The sequence below is a fragment of the Octopus sinensis genome, linkage group LG4 (genome assembly GCF_006345805.1).
Source record: "Octopus sinensis linkage group LG4, ASM634580v1, whole genome shotgun sequence".
In the NCBI taxonomy this organism is placed as follows: Eukaryota; Metazoa; Mollusca; class Cephalopoda; order Octopoda; family Octopodidae; genus Octopus; species Octopus sinensis.
Window position 1 is genome coordinate 68,942,967 of NC_043000.1, and position 16,485 is coordinate 68,959,451.

The window sequence follows — 16,485 nt, forward strand, 5'->3', positions numbered from 1 at the left end:
CACAAATATATATATATGTACATATATATATACATACACACACACATATATATATATACACACACACACACACACACACACACACACACACACAACACATATATATATATATACACATATATATATATATATATATATATATATATACCACCAAGTAAGTTAGGGGTTGTGGATCCAACCCACTAAGGGATAATACTTATCCAATATACTGTTGTTATAGTACCCAAATTATTAATACACAAGTGTTTTTAATTGCAATGCAATAAACTTATTATTGTATTTAATGGGTGAAGTAAAGAAATATTTTACTATTAATTTATATTACAAATAAGAAAATGGAGAAACACATTAGTTGGTTTATCAGCTTTAGGATATTAGAATGTTAACTTATTTATTTATGAAAATGACAACCATAATAACATACATATATACAGTATAAAATTCAATACATATATATATATAATATATATATATATATATATTTATATATATATATATATATATACATACATATATATATATATATATTTATACATACATATATACATATATATATATATTTATACATACATATATACATATTTATATACATTTATACATACACACACACACACACACACATATACTTATACGCATATATACATACATATATGTACATACCTACATAAAGCGTTGAACACAATGAGAAACGAAAACATAAAAACAAAAACATTGAAAACGAACTTTTTTTTGAAGAACGAAAAAAAAAAACAGAGAAGCAAGACATGCAACATAAAGAATATTACCCTTTATCAGTTGTCCCTGTTTCATCTAATCTGCTTTTCGAAGGTATATTTATATATATATATGCATAAACATTATTACTTTAAGACTGAAAACCTTATATTTATCACACTCCTTATATATTTTCTATGTACAATGGTTAACACACACAAAGTTAAACTATATTATAGTTTATTTGCATATGTAAGTTTGTATAATACTAAGCATTCTGTTTTCTCAGAACTATCGTGAATTGTCTTTACCATCCAAATTATTATTTATATCTCAAATAAGGTTTTCATCTAATTTTCTTTATGTACAGGTAGTTTTCAAATACTTTTTCCTCCATTTTTTCTTTTAATTTATTTAAAATTTGTTTATGAAATATTTTTCAACTTATTTAAACCTCACTCAGCACTAACTGAACTATTGTTTATAAATTTTTTCACTAAATGACCATGTTCTCCATTGACAGTATTTTCAGCTGTATATGTGCCTTAGAAACAGGTTTATGTTTGATGACTGAAATATTCCTCAACTCTGTAACTGGTTTTAAAATCCCTTGCAGCTGCACACACAGTACTGTAGGGTTCAATACTGTTGACCACATTAGACTTCAATTTAATCTATCCAATTAGATGCTAGCAAAATATAATTATTGAGATGCCATATAATTTCTGACATGGTTGCTTTTCTTGGTCCCAAAACTATACTCTCTTTGTTCTCTATCTATTTATAATTTAGTGAGTATTAGAATAAAGATCTTTCTAATAATTTTTTATGCTTTCCCTTTTTCACTCTCAAATCATCCTAGTCATTAACTGTTAATGACATAAATCATTTGTATTTAACTTTTAGAAATATTTTCAGTTTTCATTCTTTATTAATATAGTTAAAATAAAGTTGATATTCATATATCATTTCTTTGAATACAAATATGGAAAAATAACATCAAAGTGTTTCTGAAGTTAGTGTAATTCATAATTTTTTTTTCTTATTTCTATTGTAAGTTTGTTATAAAACTGAGCAACTTCAATCTGTATGTTTCATTTTCTTAAAATTTATTTTTTAATATTGTAGTGAAATTAGGCAATATTCATTTAACAAATTTGTTGAGTTGGAAGACAGCTGATATTTAGTAATTGACATATATAAAGAAGTGTTAATTAAATGAGCATGGCATCTTTATTATATTTTTCCATAGTATTTTTTCAAGAAATATTTTTATAGACTAAATTGTTTGTTACTTAAGTTTCCTTTTCTTAGTTGTTTCATTATTGTTCTATATTCAAAATTGAAAATGAAATAGCATTCTTAAACTTAATTATGATCAAACAGTATTAGCTAGATTTCTTGATATACATGTTATCAACCTTCAATACGTTTGGAGAATAATAGTTTGTTTTGGTTTACATTCCAATGAACTGTATCTGTACAATACTTTTTATACAATGCAAAGTTTAGTTTGCTTTTGCTTTTGTAGTACCAAAGCAGTTCTCAGTGACCACCTACTTGTATTTCAACTTAGCATAGAAGTGACAAATAGACTTCATTTTATTTACTTGTGTATACAGTTGTTATATCATCAATTCTTTGCTACACTATATTTCCCTAAAGCTGACTCCGTCAAACATGTTCATAATCACACAATTTTAATTTATAAATGAACTTAATAATCTTCATGCAAATACCAAAAGTATTTGTAAAATATAAACTTTTAATTAATTTAAAATAAAATTCAAGTAGGAAGCAGGTAATTTCAACTGAAACTCAAGTCCACTTTACAGTTATTATACATTCCTCTAGATTTACTGGTTCCTGGATAAAAAGAAAACTTTTTATACATTGTTGTTTTTTTTAAAAATGTTTAAAAATTTGTTGTTTAATGACAAAAAAGAATATTTTAGAATTTATTTCAGAATTGACATTTAACAATTTCACTTAAATTTGTGACACACATGAAATGCAATTAAATAGTGTACTGTTACTAATTTTACACTAAATCATAAATAAAATTTTAGTGTCTCTTTTTTAAAATGGTCTTGTTTACTTAAGAAATGTCCCAATACATTAATAGATATTGTTTGATTTTTGTGTCAGTTCATTACAGATTTGACTTACAGAGCTACTTACTAAAACACAATGAAGACATGCACTAGGTTATGAAGTGTGAAGGAAATATACTGCAATAAAGCACTTCTTCATGTGCCTGGTCCTGAAAGAAGTCCATCATTTTCAGATCAACCCTAGCTATTATTTCCTGGCGCTCCACCTCCCCCATCTCTATTACGTCTGTCTTCCTTAACTAAAACAAACGTTTTTGTTTTTTTTCAGTTTACATCACATTCACAAACCTACATAATAATCTCCCTTGGATGTATTCAGTCACTTTATCAACTCACTTTACCTTAAGTTAGTTAGGTATTACACATTACTGCACTCAACTTTTCCTGTAGTTAAATATTACACACAATACACAACTTCTTTTCCAGTGACTGTTGATGATTATAATCATGATCGATTTGATCCTCAGCAGCCAGTGTTCATACTTCATGTGTAATCAGTTTTCAGTTGGGTTCTTATCAAAGCCTTTTCAGAATTCCTTACAAAGCTACTCACTAATGTGTGTCTGTCTGTCATGTTAATTTTTTTGACTCCACTCTGTTTTTCAGAGAGGGGAAAATACTAGCGAATCAGCAAACAGATTGGTGTGATTGTTCAATCTAACAATTAATAATGAACTGTGTGATATTTTTTCAATTAAAATTTTAAAATTGCCTCCCCTGCCTTTCTTGAGCCCACAACCATTTAACTAATGGTTCTCTTCAACGTTGAGGTAATTTTAGTTAATCGAAATTTCTTACAACATTATGTTACCACCAATGTTACGATTTGGTTTTCATGCATATTATGTCAATGGGTATTTTACTCAAATCCTAGTAGTAAGTGAGATATGATAGGACTCAAAATCATAATTTCTCAGCAATTCTTGCTTGCCCCCTTGATCAATGTCATTTAATCTTTTACAGAGCTATCTTTCTCTCTCTATATATATATATATGTGTGTGTGTGTGTGTGTATGCTTGTATAGATAGATAAATAGACAGGTAGATAAATAAATCCTGGTAGGTTTTAAAGGTAGGCTATTTTCAGAAAAGCATTCAATTTGAGTTCTGGACTATCAACACTATGCCGAAATTCTTCAAGTGTAGAAGATCCAGGTTTCATGATGCTAACACCATTGTGTGGGTTTGGCAAAAAGTGAATTATAATCCAAGTAATAAGACAAAGAAAATTCCTTAACACATCTTTCATGATTCACTACAATTATTTCTGTACCAACTCTGCTTGCAACACCAGTTTACACAAAAATTGTGACACAATGTGAAAACATACCTTTAATGAAGTGCCACTTTAATGTCTAAAACCATAAACATTACATATATTTTTGCCTTGAATTTTTGCGTAAACTGGTATTACAAGCAGAATTGGTTCAAAAACAATTCTAGTGAATCATTAAAGATGTGTTAAAGAATTTCTTTGTCTTTTTATTATTTAGATTATATATATATATATATATATATATATATATATAATATATATATATATATGATGACATAGATAGGTAGGGTAAAATCTCAGCTGTTACCTCTTGAAGAACATCTGCTTATTCCATTATTAGAATTCAGTATTTATTTGCTGTAGTTATAGTATAGATGCCAAATACAAATTGAAATTTCTGGAAATATTGTTTGCAAAATTATTGTATAACAAAGCAGGAAGTTGGAAAATTTGGGGGTATTTTTTATTTACCATTACATATGTTTCATTTACTATTAGGAATTACAAAATTTTACATGTTAGATAACATGTAAAAAAAAAAAAACTTGTAAAAGATTTCTTATTAGAAACTATTCAGACTAAGAATTGAATAACACAAAATTTATGTCTGGATGAAGCATTTATATATAGTTAGTAATCAGGAGTAGTATAAGTAGTTGGGAGAAAGAGGAGGGCAAAATAAAAAAAAGGTAAGAGTTATATATACTCATATATACACATACACACACACACACACACACACAATTATACACATATATTATAAGTACATATATAAACACACATAGATATATACACACACATACATATATATATATAGATATATATACACATTTACATACCCACATACATAGATTCATGCATATATATGTTTACATGCATACATCATCCCATGCTTATTTTGCTCTCTCTTCTTTCCTCCAACTACATGTATTATTTCTGATTACTAACTATACATAAATGCTTCATCCAGATGTAAATTTTGTATTATTCAATTCTCATTCTGAATAATTTCTAATAGGAAAATCTTTTACATGTCTGTCTAACGTAAAACTTTGTTAATTCCTATTAGCAAAGGAAACACATGTAATGGAGAATAAATAATACCAAAATAGTTCTAACTTCCTGCAAAAAATATTTGCAACTTCTTCTTTTGTTTTATATTTATATATATATATATATATATTTGATCATATATATATATATGATTGTGTGATAAGAAGTTCACTTCCCAACTACATGGTCCCAGATTTGGTCCCACTGCATAGCACTTTGGGCAAAAGTTTTCAACTCTAGCCCCAGGCTGATCAAAGCTTTGTGGGTGGGTTTAGGAGATGGAAACTAAAGAAACCCATATATATATATATATATATATATATATATTATATATATATATATATATATATATATATATATGAAAAAACAAGTCAAGATAGAAAATGCTAAAATAATTTTATAAAGAACATTTCAGTACCGGTTTCGGTCATTTGAGACCTTTTCAACTGTAACAATTAAATATAGAAAAATTAGATTTAGAAAAATTAAAAGAAAAGTTTTTTTAAAAGAATATTTGTATAGTGTTCAAATATAAGTGGCATTCTGCCTTTCTCTGTCTCTCTTGTTTACTCTTGTGGGTTCAAGGTCCATGGGAATTCTTGGTAGGGAAGGAGGAGGAGGAGGGGAGGAAGAATTTGGGATTGCCTTGATTGTCGTTGGTCAGTGGTTGCTAGCAGTTCCTGCTGTTCAATTCATGAAAATATTTCTATTGAAAGGTTTGTTTATAGAAGTTGTGTAGGTGTTATACTAAAAAGCTAAAGTTAGAAGAAGAGGGGGGAGAAGAAGAAGATGATGATGACGATGATGATGATGATGAAGAAGAAGAAAGAGAAGGGAGAATATAAATGGAAGTAGTGGGATGTTGGATGACAGAGCAGGTTAGTGTATATATCAGGTTCTCCAAAGCACATGTGAAGTTGCTTTTCACTGTGAACCTTGTCCCTGTTTGAAGGAGAACTCTGATCCCTCAATTAGATAATCGCATATCCCGCAATTGGGTCTTCCACATTTTTTTACTGTCGTCTTCTGTGTTGATGAGTGTATTCGGGCTTGTGTTAGGAGACTTTTGATAGATTTGGGCTGTCTCTTGCTTTTTATAATCATATGTGTTTGGAGGATTAAGTTCATCCTGTGGTCTTTTTGTAGCAGGGGTATGTTTTGGAGGATGGTGTCGAAGGCTTCATTGTTGAGAGGGTTGTGTGTGGAGATGTATGGTAAGGCTTTTGGTCGTAAATTTTTCTTTAATTTGGGATGTCTGAGTTCCTGGATGTTGAGTTGAAGGGCACGTTGAATGCATATGTCAATTAGTGAAGGTGGGTAGTTCCTGGTGATGAAGGTATCTTTTAGTTCATGTAGTCGTGTGTCTCTGGTGTTTGCATTAGAAACTATAGTGCATATCCTTTTTGCTAGATTGAAGGGGATATTCATTCTGGTGTGTCTGGGGTGGCATGAATTAAAAGGAAGATATTGCTTAGAATCCGTAGGCTTGTAGTATATATCTGTTTCTATTACATTATTAGATTTCTTAATGAGGATATCAAGGAAGGGGGAGTTGTTGCTGGCTATATTCCATCGTGAATTGGATGTTTACGTCCAGTCCATTTAAAATTGCTTGGAATTCTTTGAGTTTCTCTATATTTTCATGCCAAAGAATGAAACAGTCATCTAGGTATCTCTTCCAGTTGTTTTCTATGTAGAGGGAGAAAGGGCTGCCATATCTTTCTAGAACCTTACAATACTGATTTCTAGATATCCCATGACTAGGTTGGCAAAGGAAGGGGCCATTCATGTACCCATCGCAGTCCCCGATTTTTGTTGGTAGAAGTTGTCTTTGAAGGCGAAGTAGTTATTTTCCAGGATGAATTTAACCCCTTCTATCACAAATTCTTTTTTGATGTGATGTGAGAGTTCGTTGGCGTGATTCTCTAGCCAGAATTGAATTGCCTCTATTCCTAGGCTGTGGGGGATATTGGAATAGAGGTTGACTACATCGAAGGATACTAGTAGGGTATTTTTGTTTATAGTATTAGGCAGGTGATTGAGCATATCCAGGTCATCCCTTATATAGCTTTTGATATGTTTGAGGAGTGGTTGTAAGAGGGTATCTAAAAAGTTACTCAGGCGGTGGGTTTCGCATGCAGGACCTGCTATTATAGGTTTAAATTTGAGATCATTAGGATTAGGAACTTTAATTATTTTGTCTGTGGCTATCTTGCATGCGTTACTTTTTTTCTCACTTTTGTGTATCTTGGGAATACCGTAGAATTGGCTGGTTTTACTTGTGAAATTTGTCATATAGTCATATTCTTTATCAGTGAGCCCTTCTTTGTATGGGGTTAACATGGATTTTAGATCCCTCATTATTTTTTTGTTGACTGTAGCTTTGGGCCTTTTTATAATATGTCGTGTCTTCCAACATAGAAAGTACTAAAGTTATGTAAAATGTTGTGTCCATTAAAACAACTGCACTCCCTTTATCGGCCTCTTTGTTTGTTATTGTTTCGTCATGTTTTAATTTGTTCAGCTCAGCCCATTCTTTTTTGCTGAAGTTTGGTTTGTGTTTTTGTTTGTGCTTGTGTTGATATGGGTAATTCGAGATGTGTTCACAGAAATGATCAAGTGTTTTGTTCTTACCTTTTGAGGGGGTGTAGTTACTCCTATTTCTGACTAACGATTCGTCCTCGTTGAATTTGTCGAATATATATATATATATCTGTTGAGGCAAGTGAAAATCAAAATCAAACCAAATCAAAATAGATGAACATCAATGGAATTTGTATCTTTGTGGTACCAGTGCCGGTGGCACATAAGAAAACCATCCGAACGTGGCCGTAGCCAGTACCGCATCGACTGGCCTCCGTGCTGTGGGCACGTAACAAACACCATCCGATCGTGGCTGTTCGCCAGCCTCGTCTGGCGCCTGTGTCGGTGGCACATAAAAAACACCATCCGAGCGTGGCCGTCTGCCAGCCTCATCTGGCACCTGTGTCGGTGGCACATAAAAAACACCATCCGAGCGTGGCCGTTCGCCAGCCTCGTCTGGCACCTGTGTCGGTGGCACATAAAATCACCCACTACACTCTCGGAGTGGTTGGCGTTAGGAAGGGCATCCAGCTGTAGAAACACTGCCAGATCCGACTGGCCTGGTGCAGCCTTCGGGCTCCCCAGACCCCAGTTGAAGCGGACGTTAAATGATGATGATGATATATATGCATGTCTTTGTATTTGTCCACTACCACCACTTGACAATTGGTGCTGGTTTGTTTACAGCCCCATAACTTAGGGGTTTGAGAAAACCAACTAACAGAATAAGTACCAGGTTTTAAAAGAGATAAGTACTGAAATCAATTCATTTGACTTAAACCCTTCAAGCTGTTATCTCAGCATGGCTGCAATCTAATGACTGAAATAAATAAAAGATCATATATATATACATTGTTGATGATACTCAATAAATCAAAATACCAGAATTGTTTTGAGATTTCCTAGCATTTTTGTAAAATCACAAACTAATTTTTCAAACTTGCTATATAGCATTGCTTCTATACAGACATAACCATTTGCTAAATTTATTTAAAATGAAAATTGTATACCCAGCAGCACTGATAACATCAAATAAATTAAGTTTTTTTACTAAAAAAAAATATCCTCTATTAACTCAAGATATATTGCAACAATATAAAGTTTTTGGTGGAATTCTGGTTTAAGCACCCCATATAAATAACACCTCATATCTTTTTTATTTTTGGAATTTTCAGAAAAGTTTTACAAAAATTTGTGTTTTACACATGGAGTTCATACAATTATGCAAAAAAAAATTTTGTGTGCAATTTAAGGGGGATTTAGCTGTTATTTTCAGCACATCCAACGACCATATAATATCTTCCTCATTTCTTTGTCACTGTGATCTGTATTGATGTTTTTCAGTATTTTTCTTCCCACAAATGCATTTAATGGAATGATGATGTACCCAAAAGTGTTCCATTGCTGAGATTTAAGCAAAAAATTCAAACTATCCTTAATTTAAACTCTGATTTTAAAACAAAAAATTTTAAAAAAAAGAGTAGAAATTTTTGGATTTATGGGGAGTGGGTCAGGTTTAAAAAATTTGAAAAAGAATTTTTCTTCATAATTGTATGAATTCCCATGTATAGAATACAAATTTACAAAAATTTTCTGTAAACTCCAAAAAATGAAAATGTGGAGTTATGTGTGGTGCTTAAACCAGAATTGTTCCAATTTATTTTTATGTTGCAGTGTAGAGCCATGTCAGACCTGACTGAGCAGACCTACAGCTTGTAGGTAGTTGGTCACATAACAAGATGTATTCCATACATGATGCAGTGATTAATTATATATAGAGCAGTACATAGTCTAAGCATGCTGAACTTACTTCTCTATACAGCATGTTTCTGAATATCAGATTCTGGTGGTGATCATAATAGTTGATTCTGCTATTTTTGTGGGTGCTTCTTTATTTGTCTGGATTTAGTAGCAGGACCGAGGGATAGTGTTTTCAGGATGGTGCTATAGTAGCATTCTAGAGTATTGTAGCTATGTCAGTTTGGGGATGATTGTGCTTTTCATGGCAAGACTGTAAGAATTGTAGCTTACTGTAGCAATAAATTGTGCCCTTGCATGTCTGGATGGTTTATCCTTTTAAATTTTTTTGTTTTGTTGTGCCAGTAGTTTGTAGCTGTGCTCTCCATATGTTCTTTGTAGTTTATGATTTGTTGTACAGGTAAATCTATGATCGATCAAAAGTACTGTTTGTAATCTAATGTTATTTCTTTGTAATAGTAAAATGTGGTACCTGAACATGTTCTTAGTATATCTGTTACTTTCTTTATGGTTTTTACAAGTGCTGTAAATGTTTCAGAGGTGTTGTATGCAATGTCTAGTACTTTTGTTGTTTGTGTTGCTGGTGAGAAGAGATGGTGTTTTGAAGCCAGATTTCTCAGGACTACTGGTAAGATGTGAATGTGATGTTACCTGAGATCAAACTATGTTTTGAGGCATGGGAAGGTTGTGTTGATACAAGTTGAAAAGTGTAGGTGCAAGCTGGGTCTTTGTGTTATTCCATTTGACAAATAGCAGATTATAGGTAAGATATTGTATGTTAATTCTGCTTGCTGGTCCAAGAGATTGTTCACAATCCAACATTTTGCGTAGTTTCTTAATTAGGTAGTGAAAGATGGACTCAAATGCTTTACTGGTATCATTGGTAGTTAAGATGGCAGAGACTAAAAGTTATGTATTTTTTGTCTTTGGTGAATGAGTAATGTGATGGTTGAATATAGCAGTTTGAATCTGGTGTGTAATTTGGGGAATGTGAAGGTTAGTGATATCAAAGATGCATCTTTCTAAAGGTTTTGAAGGTGTATTTAAGGAGGTAATAGGTCTGTGGGATTCTATAACTCTTAAGTAATAAAAAGAAGCTATGCTGGGAAACATCAGAAATGGTAAAAAGTGAAAGCAATAAATCTTGCATAAAATGAAAAACCAAATATACTCACACTTATATAGACAGTGGTACACTAACATTCATAGCTACACAACTAAGAATATTAAAAGCAAATGAGACCTTCTATATAGTCATTCCACCTGTTAGAAATAGCAGCTAAACCTCCTAGTTAAAAACTACCCATTTAATAAAAGGACAAAGTGGATAATGTAAATCCAGTGGTAATTTGATTGATTTGTGTCAGTGTAGCAAGGGAACATCCAAAAAGTCTTGGTAGAAAAACAACAGAAAAGAGAACATGCTGAGAAGAATAAATGGAAGAAAATTCAACATTTCAGGTAGTGCCTTTTTTCACAACAAACTGAATGGGCTCAGCAACTCTGACTGCGTCACTGACCTCAGCCAGTGTCCCTCACAAGGGGCAATTCAGGACCTTGGATCTGTTCATAAATTTGTATTCATTGGACCATCTCAATTTTCAGAGGTGTTTAAGAAACCTTAGCAACACCCAGGAGAAACTTGACTGACACAACAGTCAAACCAGCCAACAATGGTTGATGTGGTAGTTTGACCTCAACAACATTGAAATGCTTCAGCAGCACCTTGATGCCTTTACTGTAAACTGTTCCTTGAAACCTTTACTCCTCACAACTAAAATCTCATCCATAACCATTTGTCAACTCATTTTGCTCTTTCCCCCTCCCAACAGCTATCAACCTTTATCCTGCACACCACATACGTTCATAATTTGCTTCCTCCTCATGATTTATAAGGCTAACATCATTTCTGAAACCGGTTTATCTCCAAATACCTTGATCACCTCTTCCCACCTTGGTTGCAGCTTTTCACACATTCCTGTCACCAACCACACCATGTTCCACTTAAACTCCTCTTTCCCCACCTGGCCTCTCAGTTTCTTTTCACTACTGATATTAAGTCACTCTATATTTTCATTCCACAAGACCCTAGTGTTCAAGCTGTAAAATATTCTCATGATTATTACATTGTTTGGGCCCAGTGACGCTACATTTATCCTCTCTCTAAACTACTTCTCTTAGGGATTCCTACCAGATCACTTGGTTAGCCATAGGCATCAGGACAGGCCTCAACTGCATCAACCTGTTTGTCAATCATACTGAGACAGAAATCTTCCCTTAACCCACCCTGAAGCTAGACGTTGCAATATTGACTATATTGGCATGCACCAATTCCATCCATCTGGCCTTAAATTTCATACCCATTACCCACTTCCTGGACACCTGTTTCTGTTGATCACACTAACCTTTTTACCTCCATTTTAACAATCTCATCAGCTCTTATTATTTTGACTTTATCTCATCAAGTCTTTTATCAACACTTAATCACATTTCCTTTGTCTCACTACCTTCATAATTGAGAATCCAACTGCCACACCACATAAATGATTAATACTGCTTGCTGTCATGCATACACTTTTGACTGTGTCTCTATCCTCTTTCCTCATATCTGTCCCACCACAAAACAGCTCCCTATTTTCCCCATCTTACTTCTCCAACCTACCATCTTATGGAGCTTCAACCTTCTCCAATCCGATCCCACCATTTCCTACATCTCCCTTGGATACCCTTTTATTCAAATGGAATCACAATCTACATGACCTAGTGCATAGTACCTTCATCCAACATTCACTCTTTTGTCCAAAACATCCCCATCCTATCAGGACCTAAGTCATCTTTTCATATTGCTGACTGGCTCACCAACAAGAACATTATTTACTGTATGAAACACTAAATCTGCAATTTGTTGTATACTGAAGAAAACAGTTAGTGTTTTGCAAATCATTATAGGAATATTATTTAGATGTTTGCTGCTACTATAGAAGAGCACTTCAATCTATAGATCAGTACTTTAATCTTACTGGTCACATATACCAGGATGATATCATTTGTAGTGTTGTTTTACACAAAATATCTCGTCACTAGCTTGTATTGTCAATACTTGATCTAACTAAATGCAGCTTACCTAGTTAGGATTGATAATTATGTTGCTTTCCTTCTATAAACACAGCCTTCCTCCTTAACATCCCTTTATATTGACATGCTCTGCACTTCTGAAGACCATTGAAATAAAAGATCCTTTAATTGGAAAACAAGTAAGCTTAGTGACAGAAAGTGCACTTGGCTGTAAAATGTTGCCTCAACACATGCAAGAATGGGAAAATAGACATTAAATAAACAAATACACACACACACACACACATTCAATTATGAATTAGAAGTAGTGCCAATGTTGTAAACATTATCAACTGCCCATACTCAATGTATGTTCTTTGCTTGCTTGTTTGCTGGTACTCGACAGTTTAGCATGGTGTGGGATGACTCCCTCAAAATGGTGAGTGTTAAAAAACTTGAAAGCCACAGACAGGCAAAACAGCTTGCCCTTAATCCCAGTATATATATATATATATATATATTATTCCCTCTGGAATAATATTAATGTTTTCTTTGAAACATGTCCGAAGTATTTCTCTCTCATTCTCTTTTACTTGTTTCAGTCATTTGACTGCGGCCATGCTGGAGCACCACCTTTATTCGAGCAAATCAACCCCAGGACTTATTCTTTGGAAGCTTAGTACTTATTCTATTGGTCTTTTTTCCCGAACTGCTAACTTACGGGGAAGTAAACACACCACCATCAGTTGTCAAGCGATGTTGGGGGAATAAACACAGACACACAAACATATACACATACATACTCATATATATATACATATATACGATGGGGGGCTTCTTTCAGTTTCCGTCTACCATATCCACTCACAAGGCTTTGGTCAGCCCGAGGCTATAGTAGAAGACACTTGCGCAAGGTACCATGCAGTGGGAATGAACCCGGAACCATGTGGTTGGTAAGCAAGCTACTTACCACACAGCCATTCCTGTGCCTATAAAGATTTGAATAATACGTTTGACTCCATCCTTTAACGTCCGCTTTCCATGCTAGTATGGGTTGGATGATTGGACTGAGGACTGGCGAACCAGATATATATATATATCTGTAAATATAATATGTGACAATTATTCAGTAGCCATGATAAAACTCCGAGTTATATTTACCGATAAATTCCTCTATTTACATAATATCGAGGTCTCTTTCATTCTTTTCTTGTCTTACCATTTCTATTTATCTATCTATCTATCTATCTATATATATATGTATGTATATATTAAAACATAAAGTTAAAATCTGGTCGTTGAGTTACCAATGGTTTTGTATCCATGAAAGCTACAGCCTTGTGGACAGTTTATCAGACTCTACAAAGACAAAATTTAACTTCCTACCTCGCAGATTTGAAGAAATGCTAGGATAACAAGGTTTAGCGGCTAACGTAAAGAACGTTAATGAGGACGGGTTATCTCCCCTGGACAGCCAGCCGATAAGAAAACTGTTAGTCTCGTAATAGCCTAACCATTTACCCTAATCTCCAGAGTACACAAACTCATACTTCATCACTTCTCACCTCTGCCCTCTTTTGCCCATGAAACTACATTCAGCACAACACTTGTGCTGTTCCACTTCCATTCTATGCTGTTTTTTGTTTTGCCTACTTTTTATATGACCTTCTTTTGTGTTCCAAATGAAGGAACAGTCTGAAATGTTGTCTCTACTTCACAATGTAATTATACTCCTGTTACTTAGTCAAGAGATAAAGCAGTGTCCAAGACCATTTTTCAGGATCTCTCAAAATGGAGGAAGTAGCTTCAAACCAGATACCTGGCCAAAATGCCTATAAGAGAGTGAATTCAGCTAAAGGCACCCAAAGCAATGGCTTTAAACTGAATAACGTATTAAGTCTACCACCTAAATAGACACCAGAAATATTTCAACTCAGAAAGTAAGAGCCAGAACAAATGCATACCAGTCAATGTTCTAACAACTCCACTAGTCCATTACTTCATTTATTGACTCTAGATAGACAAAAGGCAAAGTTGAACTCAGAACACAAGACACAATATAAACTACAAGTCATTTCCTTGTGACTTTTTGGGTAATGTATCCCAAAGAAAGGATGCGATGGGCAAAGCTGTAATGCTTTGATCATTGGTTGGCTCAGTCAGTGCATTCTGGTGTTATACAACAACATAAAACTTTAAAAATGCACATAATTGTTTATTCTCATTTGCTAGTTTCACACACACACACACACACACAATACCTGAAATATATACAATAGAGAATTAATTCCTGTGTATTTTCTTATTTCAAATAGGTGGCATAAAAGACGATCTCTATTGCACCACAGAATCTACATCAGACCTAGGTTTAACTGGAGTGAATGACCATATGCAATTCCATATTCTAAGGAAAAGAAAAAACTTGATTACCATTTCATTTAAATTTATTTAAAATTTTCTTGTGTCTATCAATATAATATCTTGGAAAGCAGACTTGTGCAATGTTCTTTAAAATACCAATATCATATGGTCTTGAATTTATACACTGTTTTTTCTTTGGAAGTTTGGTTACTTTTGAAGAATCATAATCATTTTGATGACAGTTTTCAGAAATTTGGAATGTCCCAAGTTTGTGTCGCTCATTATTGGTTTGATTAGTAAACATTAAATAAATATGATACAGTGTAAAGCCAGCAATCAGGAGAGAGAGAACAGACAGTGAAGCCATTAGGAAAATAATCCTTGGAAACTGCATGAAGAGATGCTGTCAAAAAAACAAAAAACAACTGATTCAATAATTATAAAATATTCTTGCTTCATTTTCTACAATATTTGTTATGACTACAGTTGATTATTAGACAAAATAAAATACTCCAAATTTTAATCTAAAAGCAATAAAATTCATAACACTGAGAAATCAAGTTTCAAAAAACAGCTACATTAACGTCAAGGACATTTTCTAAAAGTTAACCTTATTTCTCTTTTATAATTGGTTTGCAAGATTCTCAATGTGAAATTGTGTGCTAAAATAGAATTCAATTTATCTTGGAAGGGACATTATGCCAAAAATAAGCACATTTATTGATTGGTTCTATTAGTTAACTAGTTAACCAATTAATCAGTTAACTAAACGGTTGTTTGATAAACTATTCACTCAATCAATCAGCATTCACAACCTCATCAGTGACATGCCCTCTTACTCAAGTTCTGTCAGTCCTCTAGTTTACAGATTCTGGATTTATATTTAATGGATTGTGAATGAGAATATAAGAAACAGAGTGTGTGTGTGTGTATGTGCATGCGGCATGCATTGCATGGATCCATGCATGTATATGTAGTATGGTACAGATTCTGTAAGTGTAAGAGAAAAACGTGTGTGTGTAAGGTATCAGAGGCTAAATATTTATTTATTTATTTGCTCATTTTAAGGCTGGTGTCTTTGTCATTGTGAATGGATTGTGTGTGTGACTTAAGGTTGATAATGAGATAAAGTTGGAAGTAAAAAAAAAATTACTAACAGTAGGAAAGTACAGAAGTTAAAAAATCCTATTTGGAGAAACTTTCAAACAGCACTGGAAACTGCTTTTAAATAAAGGAGCTAAAAAGGGATAATTATAACATAAAAGGACAATCAGACATTCTCATAAAATAATCTGATACCAGCCACTGACTAGGCTCTCAGACAGACAGACACAAAAATAATGGTAGGGTAGAATAGAGAAGCGACCAATTTGGTAAAATTGGAAGAAAGTTAATAAGCAAAAAGTGTTATCAAGATGCTAGTTGGGAAGCAAGTCCTCAAGTATATCAAGTCAGAATATGACTGTGAGTAAGAAATGTAGTGTTTTTTGCAATCAAAATGAGCAGCATAATGTCTTCTGAATCACAAGGGTATATTTGTATGAATTAAGATGTAATTGGAGTAAAAGTGGT

At 33.3% G+C, this 16,485-nt stretch overlaps 2 protein-coding genes across 5 annotated transcripts in view; one reads left to right on the forward strand and one right to left on the reverse strand.

The window, feature by feature from the left end:
* Positions 1-15,283, forward strand: part of LOC115211022 — a 23,111-nt gene extending 7,828 nt beyond the window's left edge. The window contains exon 2 of the mRNA XM_029779869.2: positions 14,868-15,283. Coding sequence (XP_029635729.2) covers positions 14,868-15,004 — 137 coding nt within the window. The 3' untranslated portion in view covers positions 15,005-15,283. The remainder of the gene's footprint in view (positions 1-14,867) is intronic.
* The window catches only part of LOC115210877 (palmitoyltransferase ZDHHC4), a 39,785-nt gene continuing 38,046 nt past the window's right edge, over positions 14,747-16,485 (reverse strand). For 3 of the 4 annotated variants that reach the window (XM_036502113.1, XM_029779646.2, XM_029779647.2), the window contains one exon: positions 14,979-15,316. In XM_036502113.1, coding sequence (XP_036358006.1) covers positions 14,987-15,316 — 330 coding nt within the window. In that variant the 3' untranslated portion in view covers positions 14,979-14,986. Of the gene's footprint in view, positions 14,957-14,978; positions 15,317-16,485 lie in introns of those variants that run through there. The other variant, XM_036502114.1, reaches the window with a different exon arrangement.